Raw genomic sequence first — 15,517 nt, forward strand, 5'->3', positions numbered from 1 at the left:
TCATACTTACTGAGAAGCCCTTTAATAAACCTGCACTGAGCAGATGCACGTATAGGACTAGAAACGGATGGGCTTTGCAAAGCGTCTAAGGCTTTGTTCCTACTCTCAGGAGAGCATGGGGGGCAAGACCAAGCAGGGAACCGATGAGGGAGCAGGAAAGAATGGAAGGCTAGGTTTGGACAGCCTCTTCGGGGGCCAGTGTCTTTCAGTGGTGGTACCACCAGGGATGATGGATGATTATGAGCAATACAGTTTGGGTTTTAGAGAGGAGGAGCCCGGGGCTCAGAGAGGAGCAGTGGCTTGCCCAGGGCCACACAGCCCCCCAGCAGAGGACCCAGGATTGTGGGAGCACAGTCTTCCCACCTCCCGGTGCTGTCCATTTCCAAGCTCCCAGGAGGTGCTGGGGGTTTGGGGAGCCCAATGGCCTTCTCCTTCCCTCCACCAGGTACCTGAACTACTTTGCCACCAAAGCGAGCCCCACGGGCGTGATCCTGGACCTCTGGGAAGCTCTGCAGCAGGACGACGGGGACCTCAACAGCCTGGCGAGTGCCTTGGAGGAGATGGGCAAGAGTGAGATGCTGGTGGCCATGGCCACTGACGGGGACTGCTGAGAGGCCCCAGAACCGTGGGCTGGGAGGGCGGGCAGCAGACCGGTGCAGGGAGGCCCCGGGCAGCCTCATGAGAGACGGTGCGGCCTCCACTGCCCCCCGCTCACAGCCAGAGTCGCCCCCTCCTCCTCCCCTCGCCCCACTCCAGACCACGACCAGCCTTAGCAAACCCATGTACTCCGTTGTCCGGAGGACCCAGTGCTCCTTCTTCGCCCCCTGCTGTCCCTCCTGCCCTCAGATCTCTGTGCAGAAACCACCCTGAGGCCTCTGGAGGCAGCCCAGGGGGCCAGGAGGTGGCCCTCCCCACTCTGTCCACCCCACCTGCCACCACCGCCCTGGGAGCTCTGGGTTATGTTTGTCTTAGTTTCCTCCTTCAGTTTCTCCCTCAGTTCCTGGTTTCTCCCTCCCCCTGAGCCCCCTTCTCCTTTCACACTATTTTCCTCTTTGAAGAGTCAAATACAATTCAGACGAACTGCTTTCTCCTGTCCAAAGCAAAAAGGAAAAGGAAAGGAAGGAAGAAACTTCAGACTGCTAGTCAGGCTCCAAGAAAAAAAGAGCAACACCAAAACCACAAGGGAAAAGAAAAACCCAGTTTCTTAGGAAACGCACATGATTTATTATCCAGATATTTGGATAAGTCCTTTTTAAGAAAAAAAGAAAATGAAAAACAACACAGAAAAAATAGAAAACTCTTGAGTGTGGATGAGTGTGGGCTTGCTCGTGGTTCTGGCCAGGAGTGAGCGTGTGTGCGTGTGTGTGCGTGTGTGAGAGAGAGATTATCAGGGAGAGAGAGAGACAGAACAGGGACACCTTGCTGCTAAAGATTCTGTCTTAGATTAATTCCTACAAGGCCTCAGTTTCCCCAGTTGTACAGGGTCAAGTGGGGTTTTAGCCATGGTACCATATTTCCCTCCAAAATCTTAAGCAGGTGCTGAATCTATAAGGCCAAGGAGCCCTGAGGTTTGAAGTGGGCTGGGTCCTCCCACCCACCACCTCCCCAGGCACGTGTCCCACAGGCTCCCTGGGCTCCTCAGGAGTCCCGGTTAAGCCCTGGGGTAGAAAGTGTGGGCAGGCCAGGCCAGCTGGGAGCCAGGGACAGTGTTTCCAGTGTCCCTGTCTGGTAGCTCCTGGGGAAGGGAGCGGGACCCAGAAGTGGGGCCTAAGCAGAGAACGAAGTGGGGTGGGGGAAGACGGAGTCTCCTCTGGACACTTCTTTCCTTCACCCCAGGGTGGGACCAGCCAGGTCGTCCCTCCACCTAGCAGCCCCTAGACTAGAGGGACGGGAGCGCATTGGCGTTCTGTTAACGCCCAGGAATCCAGAAACTGGTCTTCTCCAGCCTCAGTTGGCTGGGGAGCTTCCCCTATAAACAGAAGGGATGTGGCTTTGAAGAATGTCAGCAGTCAGCCTTTCCAGTCCAGGAGGCAGGGAGGTGGGTGCCTGGCTGTGCGCTATACCACCACCACCCCCCCCAGTGGAGGAGGACCTGGGGAGGCCTGTTTTCCCAGCTCTGACCTCCACCGGCACCTCCCTCAGCCCGGTTCTCAGCCTCCCCCTGCAGTCTGGGGGGTCTTGAAGTGAGCTTTAACAGGCAGGGCTGCCAGAGTGGAGGGGCTGGTACCCCCTGGCCAGCCTGCTCCGGGAAGCTCCACGGGGCCATCAGATCAAGGTCCCTTTCTGACTGGCTGACAATGGCTGGGACAAAGTTCTTACAGCTGGCACAGAGGCCTGACCACAGGCCTCTCTCTCCTCCTTGGCACCCAGGGCAAAGCCAGTGCCAGCTCCCCCTACCCCCGAAGGTCTGTGCGGGTACTAACCCCAGGGCTTGCCCCAGCGGGTCCATGAGCAGCTGCTGGGACCAACCTGGGCATATCCTGCCCTTTGAAAAGCCTGGTCTCCTGGGAGGAAAGCAGGTTTTGGGGCTCCAGTCCCAGCCGGTGTCCCCAGCCTACCCTTCCCTGCCATGGACTCTGGGGCTTATGGGGGTTCTCACCACCTACCGACCCCCCTGGGGGGTAGCTTAGCCACAGGCAGACAGACGCCTGCTCAGTTTGAGAGAGGATTTCTTCTCTCAGGGCTGCTGAAGGGGCCAGGCCTGCATTCGGGGCAGGGCAACGACAGCTCTGGATCCCAGTGCCTGAGTGGTGTGCCTCAAAGGCAGCGAGCCTTCCCTGCCAAGGGTGCCCGTCTGCCGTGGGCTCCGCGTCCCTGATGCGTCCTAGCCTGAGCTGTGCAGGCCTGTGTGACAGCAGCCTGACCAGTGCCACAGGGGCTTTCCCGGTGCCCTCCCCATCCATCTCTAAAAGACCCCCGGGCAGCCTGGAGTCCGAAGACCAGCTGTGCCATTAAACTGTTGTGTGACCTCAGGCATAGGACTGCCCTCTCTGGGCCTCATCTCCTTTTCATACCTGCAGCTGCTGTCTGACTCCCTTTGGGTTCTAACACACGGTCGTTCTAGGGGCCTAGTGGGAATCCTAGTGGGTGGAGGTCGGCTGCCGTCTGACGTGCCCCTCCTCCCCGCCCCGCCTGCTCAGCACCCAGGATGGGAGCTCTTCTTGGTGGATGAGGCCAGACCAGCCACCAACGTGCCATTTCTCAGCTGATTTCCAGAAATTGTGTACCAGGGCCTGGAGCACAGAACCAATTGGCTGGAGCCTCCTGGGAGGGTTCAAACTGTCCGGCTTTATAAGAATCTCCTGAAAAAGGTGTGCTGGCTCCATCCACCAGTCATCCGAGGCTGCCGTGGCTGTGTCCCCACACTGCCTGCCTGAGGGAGGGATCAGGATTTCTCCTCTTATTCCGACCTAAGCGGCCGCCCCCCGTGGCCCATGTGCCCCACGAGAGGCAGATCAGGGGCCCCCAAGGGGCTTGCAGGGGCCTCGCGCTGGTGTTTGTGTCTCTCTCATCGCTGGGGTGTGCTTGCACATGCATGTGTGTGTGTGCGTGCCCCATGTGTGCGTGCTTTTGTCTCCAGGCACAACAGGGTGCCCCCCCAGGAACATGTCCCCACCTGGGTGTGCGTGTGTGACCTGAGGCCACAGGGTCAGTCGGTGTATCTTCTATGTGCCTCTCCTCTGCCTTCTCTCGCAGAGACCAGGGGTCCTCCTGTGGGTGTGGGGGCCTCTCCATCTCCTGGATGACCCAGGACCCTCTGGTCCTCTGTCCCCAGCAACCAGGCAGCTGAGCCAGGTCCCTTAGTATGCCCTCTGAGGGAAGGTGACCAGGACTTTGGGTGCAGGGAGCAGCTCTGCTGGGGGCAAAGGGCTGGGCCCCCTGCCTGGGCCGTGGACATGGTTATGTGTCCCAGGGCTGCGGGGATGGCCCCATCCCACCACTGTTTATTCTGTAAACTTCAACCTGTACATAACGTTTAGCATTCCTATTGTAACAAAATTAATTTTTACAAAATAAATTATATTTCCTAGTCTAATAAAAGATTCCAGTTGTATTCTGTTGTCTTCTTGACTGTCTTTCTATCAGCAACTGGGATGACCTTCCTGCTTTTCCCAAAATTCCATGGGTTTGGGAAAGGAGTAATCACTGTCAGAGCTCTGTGAGCTCCTGGAAACCATCAAGCCCAACTGCTTCATTGTACAGAAGGGAAGCCCGGCCCAGAGAGAGATAAGGACTTCTATGTGGTCACATAGCAAGGTAGAGCCCGTGCTGGATCTGGATCCCAATCCCTGCTCCCTAGGCAGCACCCTCAATGCAAAAGCATTCATGGGATTCAGTGGTCAGTCATTTGAGCCTGCTGTGGGCTAAGTGATAGGTGGACATGAAGCCCGCAACATCCCTTTCTGTCTACAAGAAATGCAGAGGGGCGGAGGCTGAGAGGTCAGTTTAGAGCACTCACCTGGGACATAATGGTGCCTGTAGAAAGGGATTGATGGGTGGGTGGGGATCAGGTGACTTTGGAGCCAGGGCCTCTATGTGTGGTTGGGCAGGTGACACACTGGACAAGAGTATCATTTCCAAATATCTAAAGGGGAGAGTGGAGCCATCCACAGATGGTTGATCTGTGTATTTACTATGAGATGTTTCCAGCAGATGGCAGTAAAGGTCCTGTTCTAATAAAACCAACATATTGCTGTGAATTTTCCCACAGATGGAAGTACCTTGAAGGGGCCTTTTTTTCTACTTTGCACAAAAGGGGTCATATGACTGGCAGGGTCCTGTTAGCTGGTCGTCAGGCCTCCCTATGTGAACTGAGTCTAGTCCCAGCATTTTCAAGCTTGCGGTGCCTGCTTCATGGTGGATGCTGTGATCTCTGAAGTTTGGTGTGAAAGTACCCTCTGGTCTCATAGGTGGACACTCACAGTGTCCGTCGGCACATGAAAGGCTCTGAGAAGTCCCTCAAGAAGAAGCTGGTCTCTTCACATTAATTCAGGGTGCCCCCCGTGTATTTGGCCGTAGACACCTTTCTAACCGTTCCATGCCCTGAAGTATGAGGTACATATAGGCACCGCCAGCTCTGACTTTCAGGGAGCTGTGGCTCTGGGGTGTGTGCCAGGTGTCCCCCGGCTGTCGCACAAGGGGTAGGGAGCACATGTGGGCTAGGTCCTCTGGGAGCTTATGGCCCAGCGGTGCAGGCAGGATCGTCAGCACACACTCGCACACGCATGCACATGGACCCACTGCTCTGGCTGTCACCATTCCCCGGAGACCCAGGGTACCTGAAGCAGTCACATTCATTTGTCGGGGGGGTGTGGGTAGGAAGGGAAGGGAAGTATAGCCTGAGGTGGGGCAGCAGTGCAGGGAAGGGGAGGGCAGAGTCAGGTGTGGGATGGCTCTTTCCTACAAGTAGTCCCTACAAGCAAGCAGATTGTCTAGGGTCCCCCCAGGAATCAAGGTACCCATTTAAACCCCTCCCTCTCTGCCTACTACATAAGCAGGACGGCCTCTCCTTGCCACCTACCCCTTGTTGGGTGCCAAGAGTTCTGGCAGGGACCTGGGTTCTAGTTCTGATGCTGTGCACGTCACTGTCCCTCCCTGGGCCACAGTTTACCTACCCATGAAATGGGGGCCTTAGACCTCCCAGTCTGTAAGTTCCCTCTGGCTGATGTAGTTCTGTAACCTGGGGTCCTGCTTCTAGGCAGGGGTGTGATGGCCTCACCTGGTGGGCCCTCCTCCATCACAGTCCCGGGGTGGATGAGGAAAAACCAGAAGCCGGCAGAAGGTGGGCTGGTTCCGACCCTATAACCAAGCGTGGCCCGAAAAGGTGCCCTAGAGCAGGGCAGTGATGTGACGAAGCTGTCACAGCCCACAGACTTCAGGCCACCAGCTCCCCCCTCCACCACTAGGGGCCGTAAGAAAAAAATTTTAAAAATTAAAAGAAAAAAGAAAAGAAAACCCATTCCAACCCCAGCCTCGGGCCTGAGACCTCACACAGGAAGGAAGACCTTACCGAGTTCCGAGTTCCACTTAGCAAATTTGTCAAAACTCTTGCCCGTTTTAAATCAAAATAGGATACATGCCTTCGGCTTAAAAAAAAAAAAGTTTAAGGAACAAAAGAAAAGGTTGAGAAGTCGACGCCCCTCCTTCTCCTGTCTCACGCCCGTCCCCTGCTCCCTCCCTGTCCCCAGTCCACCCCACCCAGAGGCAGTTGGTTCATTTTTGTATGTATCCTCCCAGGAAGATCTATGCAAATACAAACATATATTTGTACATGTAAATATTTAAATATAATGGGTCTGATCCAAGAGTCTCAACCCCTTGAGGTATAAACATGAAATAGTTTTATTTTTCCAATAACTGCTTGGAAATTCGTTTTGCCAACACTGTGTTTCCCACAGGATAACAGGCTCCCTTAATGATGTCCCCGTGGAGGTCCCTAACTTGTCCCTCCCTCGCTGTCAGTAAGACGGTCTCTATCGCATTTTGGTCGCTAAGGCCCAACCCATCCATCTTGGAACTCCAGCGTCCCCTTTACCTAAAGCCCTCGGAGTGCCCTCGATAGGCCGCTGGGGGCTGTGGCTGCCGGCTCTCCCTGCCCCTTCCCTTCACCGCCTCCGCCAGCCTCTCTCCCCTGCCAGCAGCCGGGCCCTTCCTCCCTCCTGGCCTCCTTCCTCAGCCCTACATGGGAAAAGCTGCCATCCAACCTGTCACTCTGCCCTGGGCACAGGCAGTCCCACACCAAGAGCCCAGCCTTCCTAGCCCTTGGTGCTGGAGAACTGGGGGATGGTCCTCAACAGGAAGCTGTTTCTCCCGTAATCCCTGCCCTGGATTCAGTGGCCCAGGGACCGGAGGAGCTCGAGATGAGGAGCTTTGCAGGCCTGCCTTTTCCAGACACCAGCTGGAGGGGCGGGGGCGGGGCCCCACGGCTCATCCATCACACCGTGTCTGGCGGTCCATCCTGGGCACAGGGGCGAGGCGGCACACTGCCCTCCGAGCCCGTGGCCTAACCGGGAGACAGAGGCATCAGTGGACAAGGGGGCCATGGAAGCTCAGAGAAGCCACTGACTGAGCTGGGCGTCGAGAAAGGCTTTCTGCAACAGTGGTATTTTAAAGATTTTATTTATGTATTTGAGAGAGCGAGCACACTGGAGAGCACAAGCAGAGTGGGGAGCAGGGGGAGAGAGAGAAGAAGGCTCCCCGCTGAGCAGGGAGACCAACATGGGGCTCCATCCCAGAACCCCGAGATCGTGACCTGAGCCAAAGACAGATGCTTCGACTGAACCACCCAGACGCCCCAGGAACAGTGAGATTTTAGAACACTGGGGTTGGTTTCCCTGAGCCACTGTTTCTCAATTGTGCATTTTGGGGGAGATGCTTTTAGGCAAAAGTTTGCAGCAACCTTCTTTTATGAAACTTCTTGCTAAGAAAAGACACTGATGTCCCTTTAGCAGGTAATGAGCCAGATGTCAAGGCCGCTGTCTGCCCCAGGGGCCGAAATGGTCTCAGGGCCGTCTCTGGGTGTGTGTATGCATGTGGGGGTGGGAGCTGGTGACCTCTTAGGGACCCCGACCCAGGACATGGCGGTAATCCTGGGGAGGGGGCCACCGGTGAGTCCGTGCTGTTCCCACAGCCATGAGGGCCTGACCCAGCCCAGGCCTCATGCCGGTAGCTTGAATCTACCCACCCCAGCTCCTCGGCCTAGAAAGCTTCCCCAGGGAGAGGGTCTGGAATACCTGGACATTCAATCGATATTTATTGATCTGATCCATAGATGTGCCCAGCATAAGGGGTGCAGGGTGATAAATCACGCCCAGACGTGCCCCCTAGCAGCTCACTGCAGAATAAAAAGTGAGTTCCCACAGTTTACCAGGACTGAGAGGCAGCTAGCCTGGGCCTGGTCCCGGAGCGGTACAAGCACGAAGAAGGGAGGGGGTCATTCTGGCCAGCCTGCCTTGGAAGGTAATGGTGTCTGGGCAGGTGGGGATTGCGGTGGAGGACTGGGTCCAAGGAACCACCAGATGGCAGGAATTGTGCAGTGACAGGTAAGGAGGTGAGAAAGCTCATAGCAAAGGGATCGAAGGATCAGGTTGGGAGTCTGGGAAGGACAGAGGGGCCACGCTGACCCTACTGCCATAGGCCACCCGCTCCAGGTTCATGCAGATCCATTCCTGGGCCTTGGAGTCGGCCTCAGGGCTTCGTCTGTAGGCCTGGGTCAAAAGCAAGTATCTCCAGGGTCCAGGCTGCTCATCATATGAATAAGAGAAGCAGCCTATCAACACTTCACCAAGAAAAGTGCCCCCTTGGCTGGGTCTCGAAACATACGATGTCTTAGCATATTGCTTGCTCAGCTCTTCTGTCAGCAGCGTGGATCTCTACTTGAAGGAGCAGGAGGATAAATGGTCCATCAGAAGGCCTCTCACGTTTGGCCTCAGCACGCTAGGGAGCGATGGGGAGCAGTGGAGACTGTAGTTAACTGGAGACCACACAGCCCCCTGGAGGGGAAGGCCCTCACTACTGGCTCAAACTGGTGATTGCCAGGTAGGAGTGAGTGCCCAGGACGGCTCTATCCTTCTGCTTTTAGAAACCAGAAATCAGGATTGGGATTTGTATGTGAAATCATTCCAGCTGGCTAATTGTGGGCCCTATTTTTTTGAAGCACAGGGTCTAATAAGACCCACCCGGCCTGGGATCTACTGGGCAGGGGTGGGCTTTAGAAAGGCGTTGAAGCAGGGGAGGGGCAGGCTCAGAGTGCTCTCGTTCAGGGGTTTGCTGACTGGGACAGCCCTGAGCCCCTGGCCCTCTCTACAGACCGCCAAGAGACCCTGCGGGCCACTTTGCAGGGGTGGCATCTGAGGGACAGTGGTGCTTCCTTCGGCACCCCTCCTGCAGCCCTCCATGGGATGGTGGGCTCAGCCCACCCTCTTCCCAGGAGCTTCCCCACTGCCTGCTGAACCCCAGGGCAGGGCTTAGCTGAGGCCTTGGGGTCCCCGAAATTCCCCTACCCCCAGGTCGCCAGGGACAGACGCCCAGTGTGCAGACCAGTAAATATCGTGATTACCAAGGGGGTTACAGTGGGCAGAGGCTGTCCCCATGAACTGCAGGGGTTGACTGGGATCCATTTCACTGACTTTTAGGATGGCAGAGGTGGGGGGGGGGCGCTTGGCCATCATCTCCCACATTTCACCTGATGCCAGAATTCCCTCCACAATAGCCCAGACTTGGGCCTGTCCAGATGCTACTTGACTGCCTCCAGACATGGTGAGCTCACTACTTCCTGAAAGAGTCATAATAAATGGCATTTACTGATGGCTTACTTATTTTCACTGCAGGGGCTAATTTCACCTTCAGCAATCACTAGGAATATGTCTAAGTCATCTTCCCTGACAGCTTTTCAAAGATTTGGAAACAGATCCCATGCTTCACCCTGGAGCTGTTCCTCCTCCCTGCAAATGCTGCCAGGTCCTCACGAGGCACAGCTCCGCATCCACAAGGCCTTTTGTGCTCCCTCCAGTCCCTGGTGGCCTGCCTCTGTCCCTTCGACTCCCAGGGGGGAGTTCTGGTGGGCTGACCACCCCGGATGGCGGAGTCATAGAGCTGTCAACAACTGGGAGGTCTGAACCCCCTCTGGTTCCAGATCCCATCCCCTCCCTAGGATAGAGGGGGCACTGCCCTGTTGTCACTGGAGAGAGAAAACCCGAAGCTGATGGGGCAGATTTCGTGTTGAGAAATGAGGATGCTCCTCCAGGAGGCAGGAGGCAAGACCGTGTCCGGATGGGTGTGTCCAGGGCTTTGGGCCAATTGGAGGAGGAAGCTGGTCATAGTTCTCAGGGAGAGCAGGAGCCGAGACATGCTGTGGGCCTGCTGGAGTCTGGAAGCCCATCTCAGGTTGGTAACCATGAATCCGGAGCGGAGTCGCTTGCCGGCTGGGGACTTTCTCCACAAGGCTCATCCGCTCAGATGTAGGTGGGTACATCCAGGCTTGGCCAGCGGGGCCGCCAGGAGACGGGGGACATGGGAGTTTGGGGGTTTGCTGAGATGTTACTGCAATAGTGGGTCATGGGATCTAAGCTGAGGCAGGGAGGAGGGCAAGATGCCCTATGCATGGAGGGGAGACAGAGGGGTCAAGGGCTGGAATCTCCAAAAGGTGCAGAACTTTCCCAAAGGGAGCCGTGGGACACAGAAGGAGAGATGGCTAGAGTCGGAGGGTGGATTTGAACTGGTGATGTGAGAGCAGAGAATGAAGCTCAGCGGTTATGGATGAGTCCTTGTCTCCCCGGCCCCACGCCCGGGGCTGGGGGGCCCAGTAAGCCCCTGACGATAGAGAGTGCAGCCTCACCGAGCCAGCCAGTACCTGCAGCGACAGAGCATGGCCACGAGATGGCCTGCCAACCCCGTGCCTGGAGGCCCAGCCGCCTGGCTGACTCCATGGGCAGCTGGCTGCCTGAATAAGCAGTTCCTCTGTTGCTGAGGCGCCTATGGGTCAGCAGGCTTTGGGTAAGCCCAGGAGCTTGTGTGACCACCCCCTTGAATGAAGTCCCTGACGGGCCTCTGGAGGCAGTGAGGTGTCGATTTGAGTCTTGGCCACTTAGTAGCTGTGTGACTCTGAGCAAGAAACTAACCTCTCTGAACCCCAGGGTCCTCATATGCAAAATGAGGCTAACCTGCGTACCTACCTCATGGAGTGTACATTGGACTCGAGGAGGTGGTCCCTGCAGGAGAGAGGTGGGGGGCAGCCAGCACAGAGCTCTGTGAAGATCCCCCTTCCTTGCCAGGCAGCAGTCCTGCTTATTGGACTCCTACTCTCTGCAGGAATTGCTCCACGTCGAGGTCCCTTGAAAACATCCGCCCAGCCCCGGGAGGCCAAGTGCAGCAAAAGGGACACCCGACCACCCCTCTCCCCATCAGGGACAGCATCTGGGAAGGTTTCGGCCTTTTGGTTCTTGTCATTTCATCGTGGACAGCGCCTGTTTTGTCAGCCTTACTTAGAGCATACAGGACCAGAGCATCCCGGGGAAATCTGGCTGCTTGTCCCGATCTGCGATCTGCACAAGCGAGATGGAACAGCCAGCTTGCTGAGCAAACGGAGATTCAAGACAAGTCTTCTGCCTTCCCCTGCTCCTCCGCCCCACAACCACACAGGGGCTCCAAATCCTCCAAAACAGTGTCCCAGACCCCCACTGCTCACTCCTCCTGCCCACCCCTTTCCCACCTTTCAGGTAAGGTCCAGGTGTCCTGGGCTGGGTGTTTCAAACTGCACTGACTTGGGTTAGGGAGCCAGGGCTGGGAGCCAGGATGGTTCAAGGCCTAGAAAGGGTTAAGATGCCAAATGCAAACCCTGCAAACATGGATCTGTTTTCTTTCTTAGGCTGGAGAAATCAGTCAGATACTGGAGCCAGGTGGCCCCAGGCTCTATTGCCCTGCCTGTGATCAGCGGTCCCCACGGTCACCTCTCTACCCCTGGTGGGGTCTGTTCTCTATGCAAACCCTTACAGAATGCTGTTCCATGGAATGGCATGCTGTGGCCTGCAGGGTGGTGAGCACACCCTCAGACTGGCTCTCAGGGCCATCCCAGTCCTGAACTTTCTCACAGCTTCGCATCCCTCCCTCCCCTGACATGTCACTGCTCTCCCGTCTGCCTTCGCTTCAGCCCTCTGCTCCTTCCAGAAGGTCCTCCCTGGTGTTCTCCAAGGGCCACAAGCATACTGAACATTCAGGTCCAAGGTCACTTCTCCTGAGAAACCCTTTGTAGACGCTACTTTTAGGCCACAGGCTTGAGCAATGGAAATGTGAGTGGGGTAGAAGGGCCCACAGTGACCCCCCAGCTGACTGCAAACAGGCTCATTAGGAGACCCACCTGGAAATAGCCAGAGGCCCTAGCTGACAGGTGGACTATTTACAACTGGGCACAGGTACCAAAAAGGGGAAAATTCCATACGTTCCGGCCCCTCCTCTCTTCCCCCTTAACTGCAGCCCCCCTACCACTGCCTCCTAGTGGACAGTCTCTTCTCTACTGTCCTGCCTGTTGCTCCCTTGCAGTGCAGTCAATAAACTTCTATCTCCTTCGTTCTGCCTTGGGTGAATTCTTTCATCAGATTAGGCTGCCCCCATACCCTTTTCTCCCCCATCTCACTTCTTACCCTACCCACCCCCAGGCCCTTAGGAGGGGCACGCGGTGGAGCAGAAAACACGTGCCACCTTCGGAGTCAGACAAACCTGGGGCAAACACAGGCTCCACTGTCCTGTGACCTTGGGCCAACTACTTAATTTTACAAGCCTGGGACTTGCACCCTGTGAAATAGGGCTGACAAGGCTGTGAGGCACGGGGCGGGGGGGCAGGTGCGCCCAGTCCTTGCTGACTCCCGGCACCTGCCCATCCATGCCCACCACCGCACCGTGCACACCCGTGCAGGGCTTCCAACGCTGGCATGCCTCCCCCAGGGAGGGGGGAGGTGCAAGCTCCTCCAGAGCAAGACCCCAGCCCTCCGTACCATTGGCCTCTGCCCAGTTTTCACTCTCAACACTTACGACGCCAAACATGTGCGATTTTCCCCACCAACCATCAATCCTCCCTCTCTCCAGGGTCCTGCAACTCGGTTCAATTCTGACACGAACTACCCGGAGCTGGCATCAGTCCCATAAGACTGTCCCCACTTCAGACGCCAGTCACACGTATGGGCTGCCCAGGGTATCCAAACTTCCATCCAACTTGGCTACGAAGTCTGGGGTTCCTACAACGCCCCACCATCAGTTTCAATAATGTGCTAGAAGGGCTTACAGAGCTCAGGAAAACACCTAACTTACCATCACCGGTTTCTTTTATTTTTTTTATTTTATTTTATTTTATTATATTATGTTAACCACCATACAGTACATCCCCAGATTCCGATGTAAAGTTTGATGCTTCATTAGTTGCGTATAACACAGTGCACCATGCAATACGTGCCCTCCTTACTACCCATCACCAGTCTATCCCATTCCCCCACCCCCTCCCCTCTGAAGTCTTCAGTTTGTTTCTCACAGTCCATAGTCTCTCATGTTTCATTCCCCCTTCTGATTACCCCCCTTTTCTTTATCCCTTTCTTCCCCTTCCATCACCGGTTTCTTATAAAGGATACAGATGAACAGGGTCCAAGGTCCCCAGCAAAGGAGCTTCCGTCCCCATGGAGTTGCGGGGCACCACCCTCCCGGTACGTGGGGGTGTTCCCCAACTCAGAAGCTCTCTGAACCCCATGATTTAGGGGTTTCTATGGAGGCACACGGGCATGAGTAATGAACTCGGTGGTCATTGTGATAAAGTCAATCTCCAGCTCCTCTTCTCCCCAGAGGGCAGGGGTGGGGGGGGAGGTCGTGGTGCTGAAAATCCCAACCCCAAAATCTGTGGTTGCTTCTTCCGGCACAACCCTCCCCCATCCTGAAACTATCTAGGGGCCCAGCAAGAGTCACCTGATTAGCATAAACCCTGGTGTGGTGGAAAGGGGCTTATTATAAACAAACAAAACACTCCTAGTGATGAGGGAGCAGAAGGCTAGCTGAAGACAAAGCGTAAACTGCTCCCCCTCCCCTCCCACTCCTGGGTGGGACAAGTGGGACATTCTTCCGGGAATCTCCCAACTGTCTCAATGTTAATACCTTGCTAGAGGGGAAAACAACCTTAACTTGACAAAGGCAAGACCTCTGGTATCTTGTAGGTCCTCTTTAGCATATGAAAGTTCTTTTGAAACCTCCTTTTTCCTTAGGTCCCCCAACTCCAAGTATATAAGCAGCCACCCCTCAAACCCTGGGTGCCGCAGCTCTTTCTGCCCACGGGTCCTGTCCCCATGCTTTAATAAACCACCATTTTGCACCAAAGACATCTCAGGAATTCTTTCGGTCGTCGGCTCCGGACCTCACCCTACAGGACCTCGCCTATATTCCAAAACCACCTCTATTACCCAGAAAATTCCAAGGGTTTCAGAAGCTCTCATGTCTGGAACTAGACACGGACCGATGTTAATAACAAAATTCAACCAAGTGAATTTCAGGATCTAATTGGCTTTATTAAATGATTCATGGACCAGATAGCCCCCATCTAGCAAGCAGAGAGGCACTCTGAGGCACTGTACAAAATGGGAGGTTTTTTTATAGATAGAGGGTGGGGGCAAGAAAGTTTTTAGGGAAAAAAAAAGGGATCATTCCGGTGGAGGCTGTTTGCCAGGGAAAAAGCAAAATATCTTATCATGTGGATAGCCTTATCTTCCGTTGGGGGTGGGGTGGGATGGAGAGGACCCCAGGTGACAGATTCATCGGTGCTGCTGGAGAGAAATATTTCCTGACTGACCAGTTAAGGCCACATTTCCGGGGCGATTGAAACTGCGTTTAGTTTGGGTATTAAGTCCCTGTTTGGGAACTCACTCTAAATGACTATTTGGGGCCTGCGGTTTTCTAACACCATATACATATATATATGTATATATGTGTGTGTGTGTTATATGTATATATGTATCTATATGTATATATGTATATATATCAATATATATACACATACATACACACATTTTTACATATATACATGTATACATACATATATATTTTTTAGATTTTTATTTTAGTGCGCGTGGGAAGCGGGCGGGGGGTGGGGGAGGAGCAGAGGGAGGGGGAAATAATCTCCAGCAGACTTCCCGCTGAGGGCAGAGGCTAGCGCCTGGCTCTAACCCAGGACCCTGAGATCACATCTGAGCTGAAACCAAGAGTCCCGATGCTGAACCAACGGAGGCACCCCGGCGCCCCCTAAACATGTATTTACATGACGATATCGCAGGTCCCCACTGCAGGCCCCACACAGCAGGTGTGTTGAATGAGGGAAGCGCAGGGTTCTGAGCCTCGCTTGCCCTAAGAGCACCTAGCCCTGAGCGCACCCTCGTGGCGGTGGGGGGGGGGGCATCGCAGGCGGGCAGCTCCATCTCGGTTTCCCGCAAGCCCAGCCTTCTCCCGTCTGTGAAAAGGGCATACTGCCCCCTGCCCCTCAGGCATGCCAGGGGTAAGGAGACAGGGGGTGTAAAGGGCACGGCAGAGAGAGGAAGCGGGCCGGGTTAAGGTGGCCCCCGTGGCCTGCCATTCGGACACGAACGTCTAGGGGTTGGCGGGAGGGCCTGGCGGGGTGGTCCTGAGGACCCGGTGGCCCCCCCGCCCAGCTTCCCCTCTGCTTCAGCCAGACGCTGGGCGTCCGGAAGGCCGTGACAAGGAAAAGCGACATGGCGCTGGCCTGGCCCCCAGGAGGCCTGACACGACGCGCCAAAGCTGGGTGGCCGGGCCGGCGCAGGGGGCTGGGCAGGAGGGGCGGGCTGCAGTTGGAGGGGTCCTCTGCAGGAGTCGGGGGGCGACGGGAGCGCTTCCGGGTCCCGGGGCGCAGGCTCTGGCGACCACAGAGGCCGGCTGGCGGGGGAGACGGAGCGCGCAGCGGCCGGAGGCCGGGGCACGGGGCGGGGGCGCCTCGCTCGGTGCCCCTGTGCGACGGGCGCGGGCCTCGGGACGGCGGCCG

The 15,517-nt window shown here is 55.8% G+C and overlaps 2 protein-coding genes across 4 annotated transcripts in view; both read left to right on the forward strand.

Annotated features, from left to right (window-relative positions):
- Window positions 1–4,043, forward strand: part of UNC5B (unc-5 netrin receptor B) — an 81,719-nt gene extending 77,676 nt beyond the window's left edge. The window contains exon 17 of the mRNA XM_019807732.2: window positions 446–4,043. Within this exon, the coding sequence (XP_019663291.2) occupies window positions 446–611 (166 nt within the window). The 3' untranslated portion in view covers window positions 612–4,043. The remainder of the gene's footprint in view (window positions 1–445) is intronic.
- Window positions 4,044–14,745: 10,702 nt separating this feature from the next.
- SLC29A3 (solute carrier family 29 member 3) overlaps window positions 14,746–15,517 on the forward strand; it is a 40,127-nt gene continuing 39,355 nt past the window's right edge. The window contains exon 1 of one of the 3 annotated variants that reach the window (XM_034662648.1): window positions 14,746–14,824. In XM_034662648.1, the coding sequence (XP_034518539.1) occupies window positions 14,783–14,824 (42 nt within the window). In that variant the 5' untranslated portion in view covers window positions 14,746–14,782. Of the gene's footprint in view, window positions 14,825–14,918; window positions 15,017–15,517 lie in introns of those variants that run through there. The other 2 variants (XM_034662647.1, XM_034662649.1) reach the window with 2 other exon arrangements.

Source organism: Ailuropoda melanoleuca, chromosome 6, assembly GCF_002007445.2.
Source record: "Ailuropoda melanoleuca isolate Jingjing chromosome 6, ASM200744v2, whole genome shotgun sequence".
NCBI lineage: Eukaryota > Metazoa > Chordata > Mammalia > Carnivora > Ursidae > Ailuropoda > Ailuropoda melanoleuca.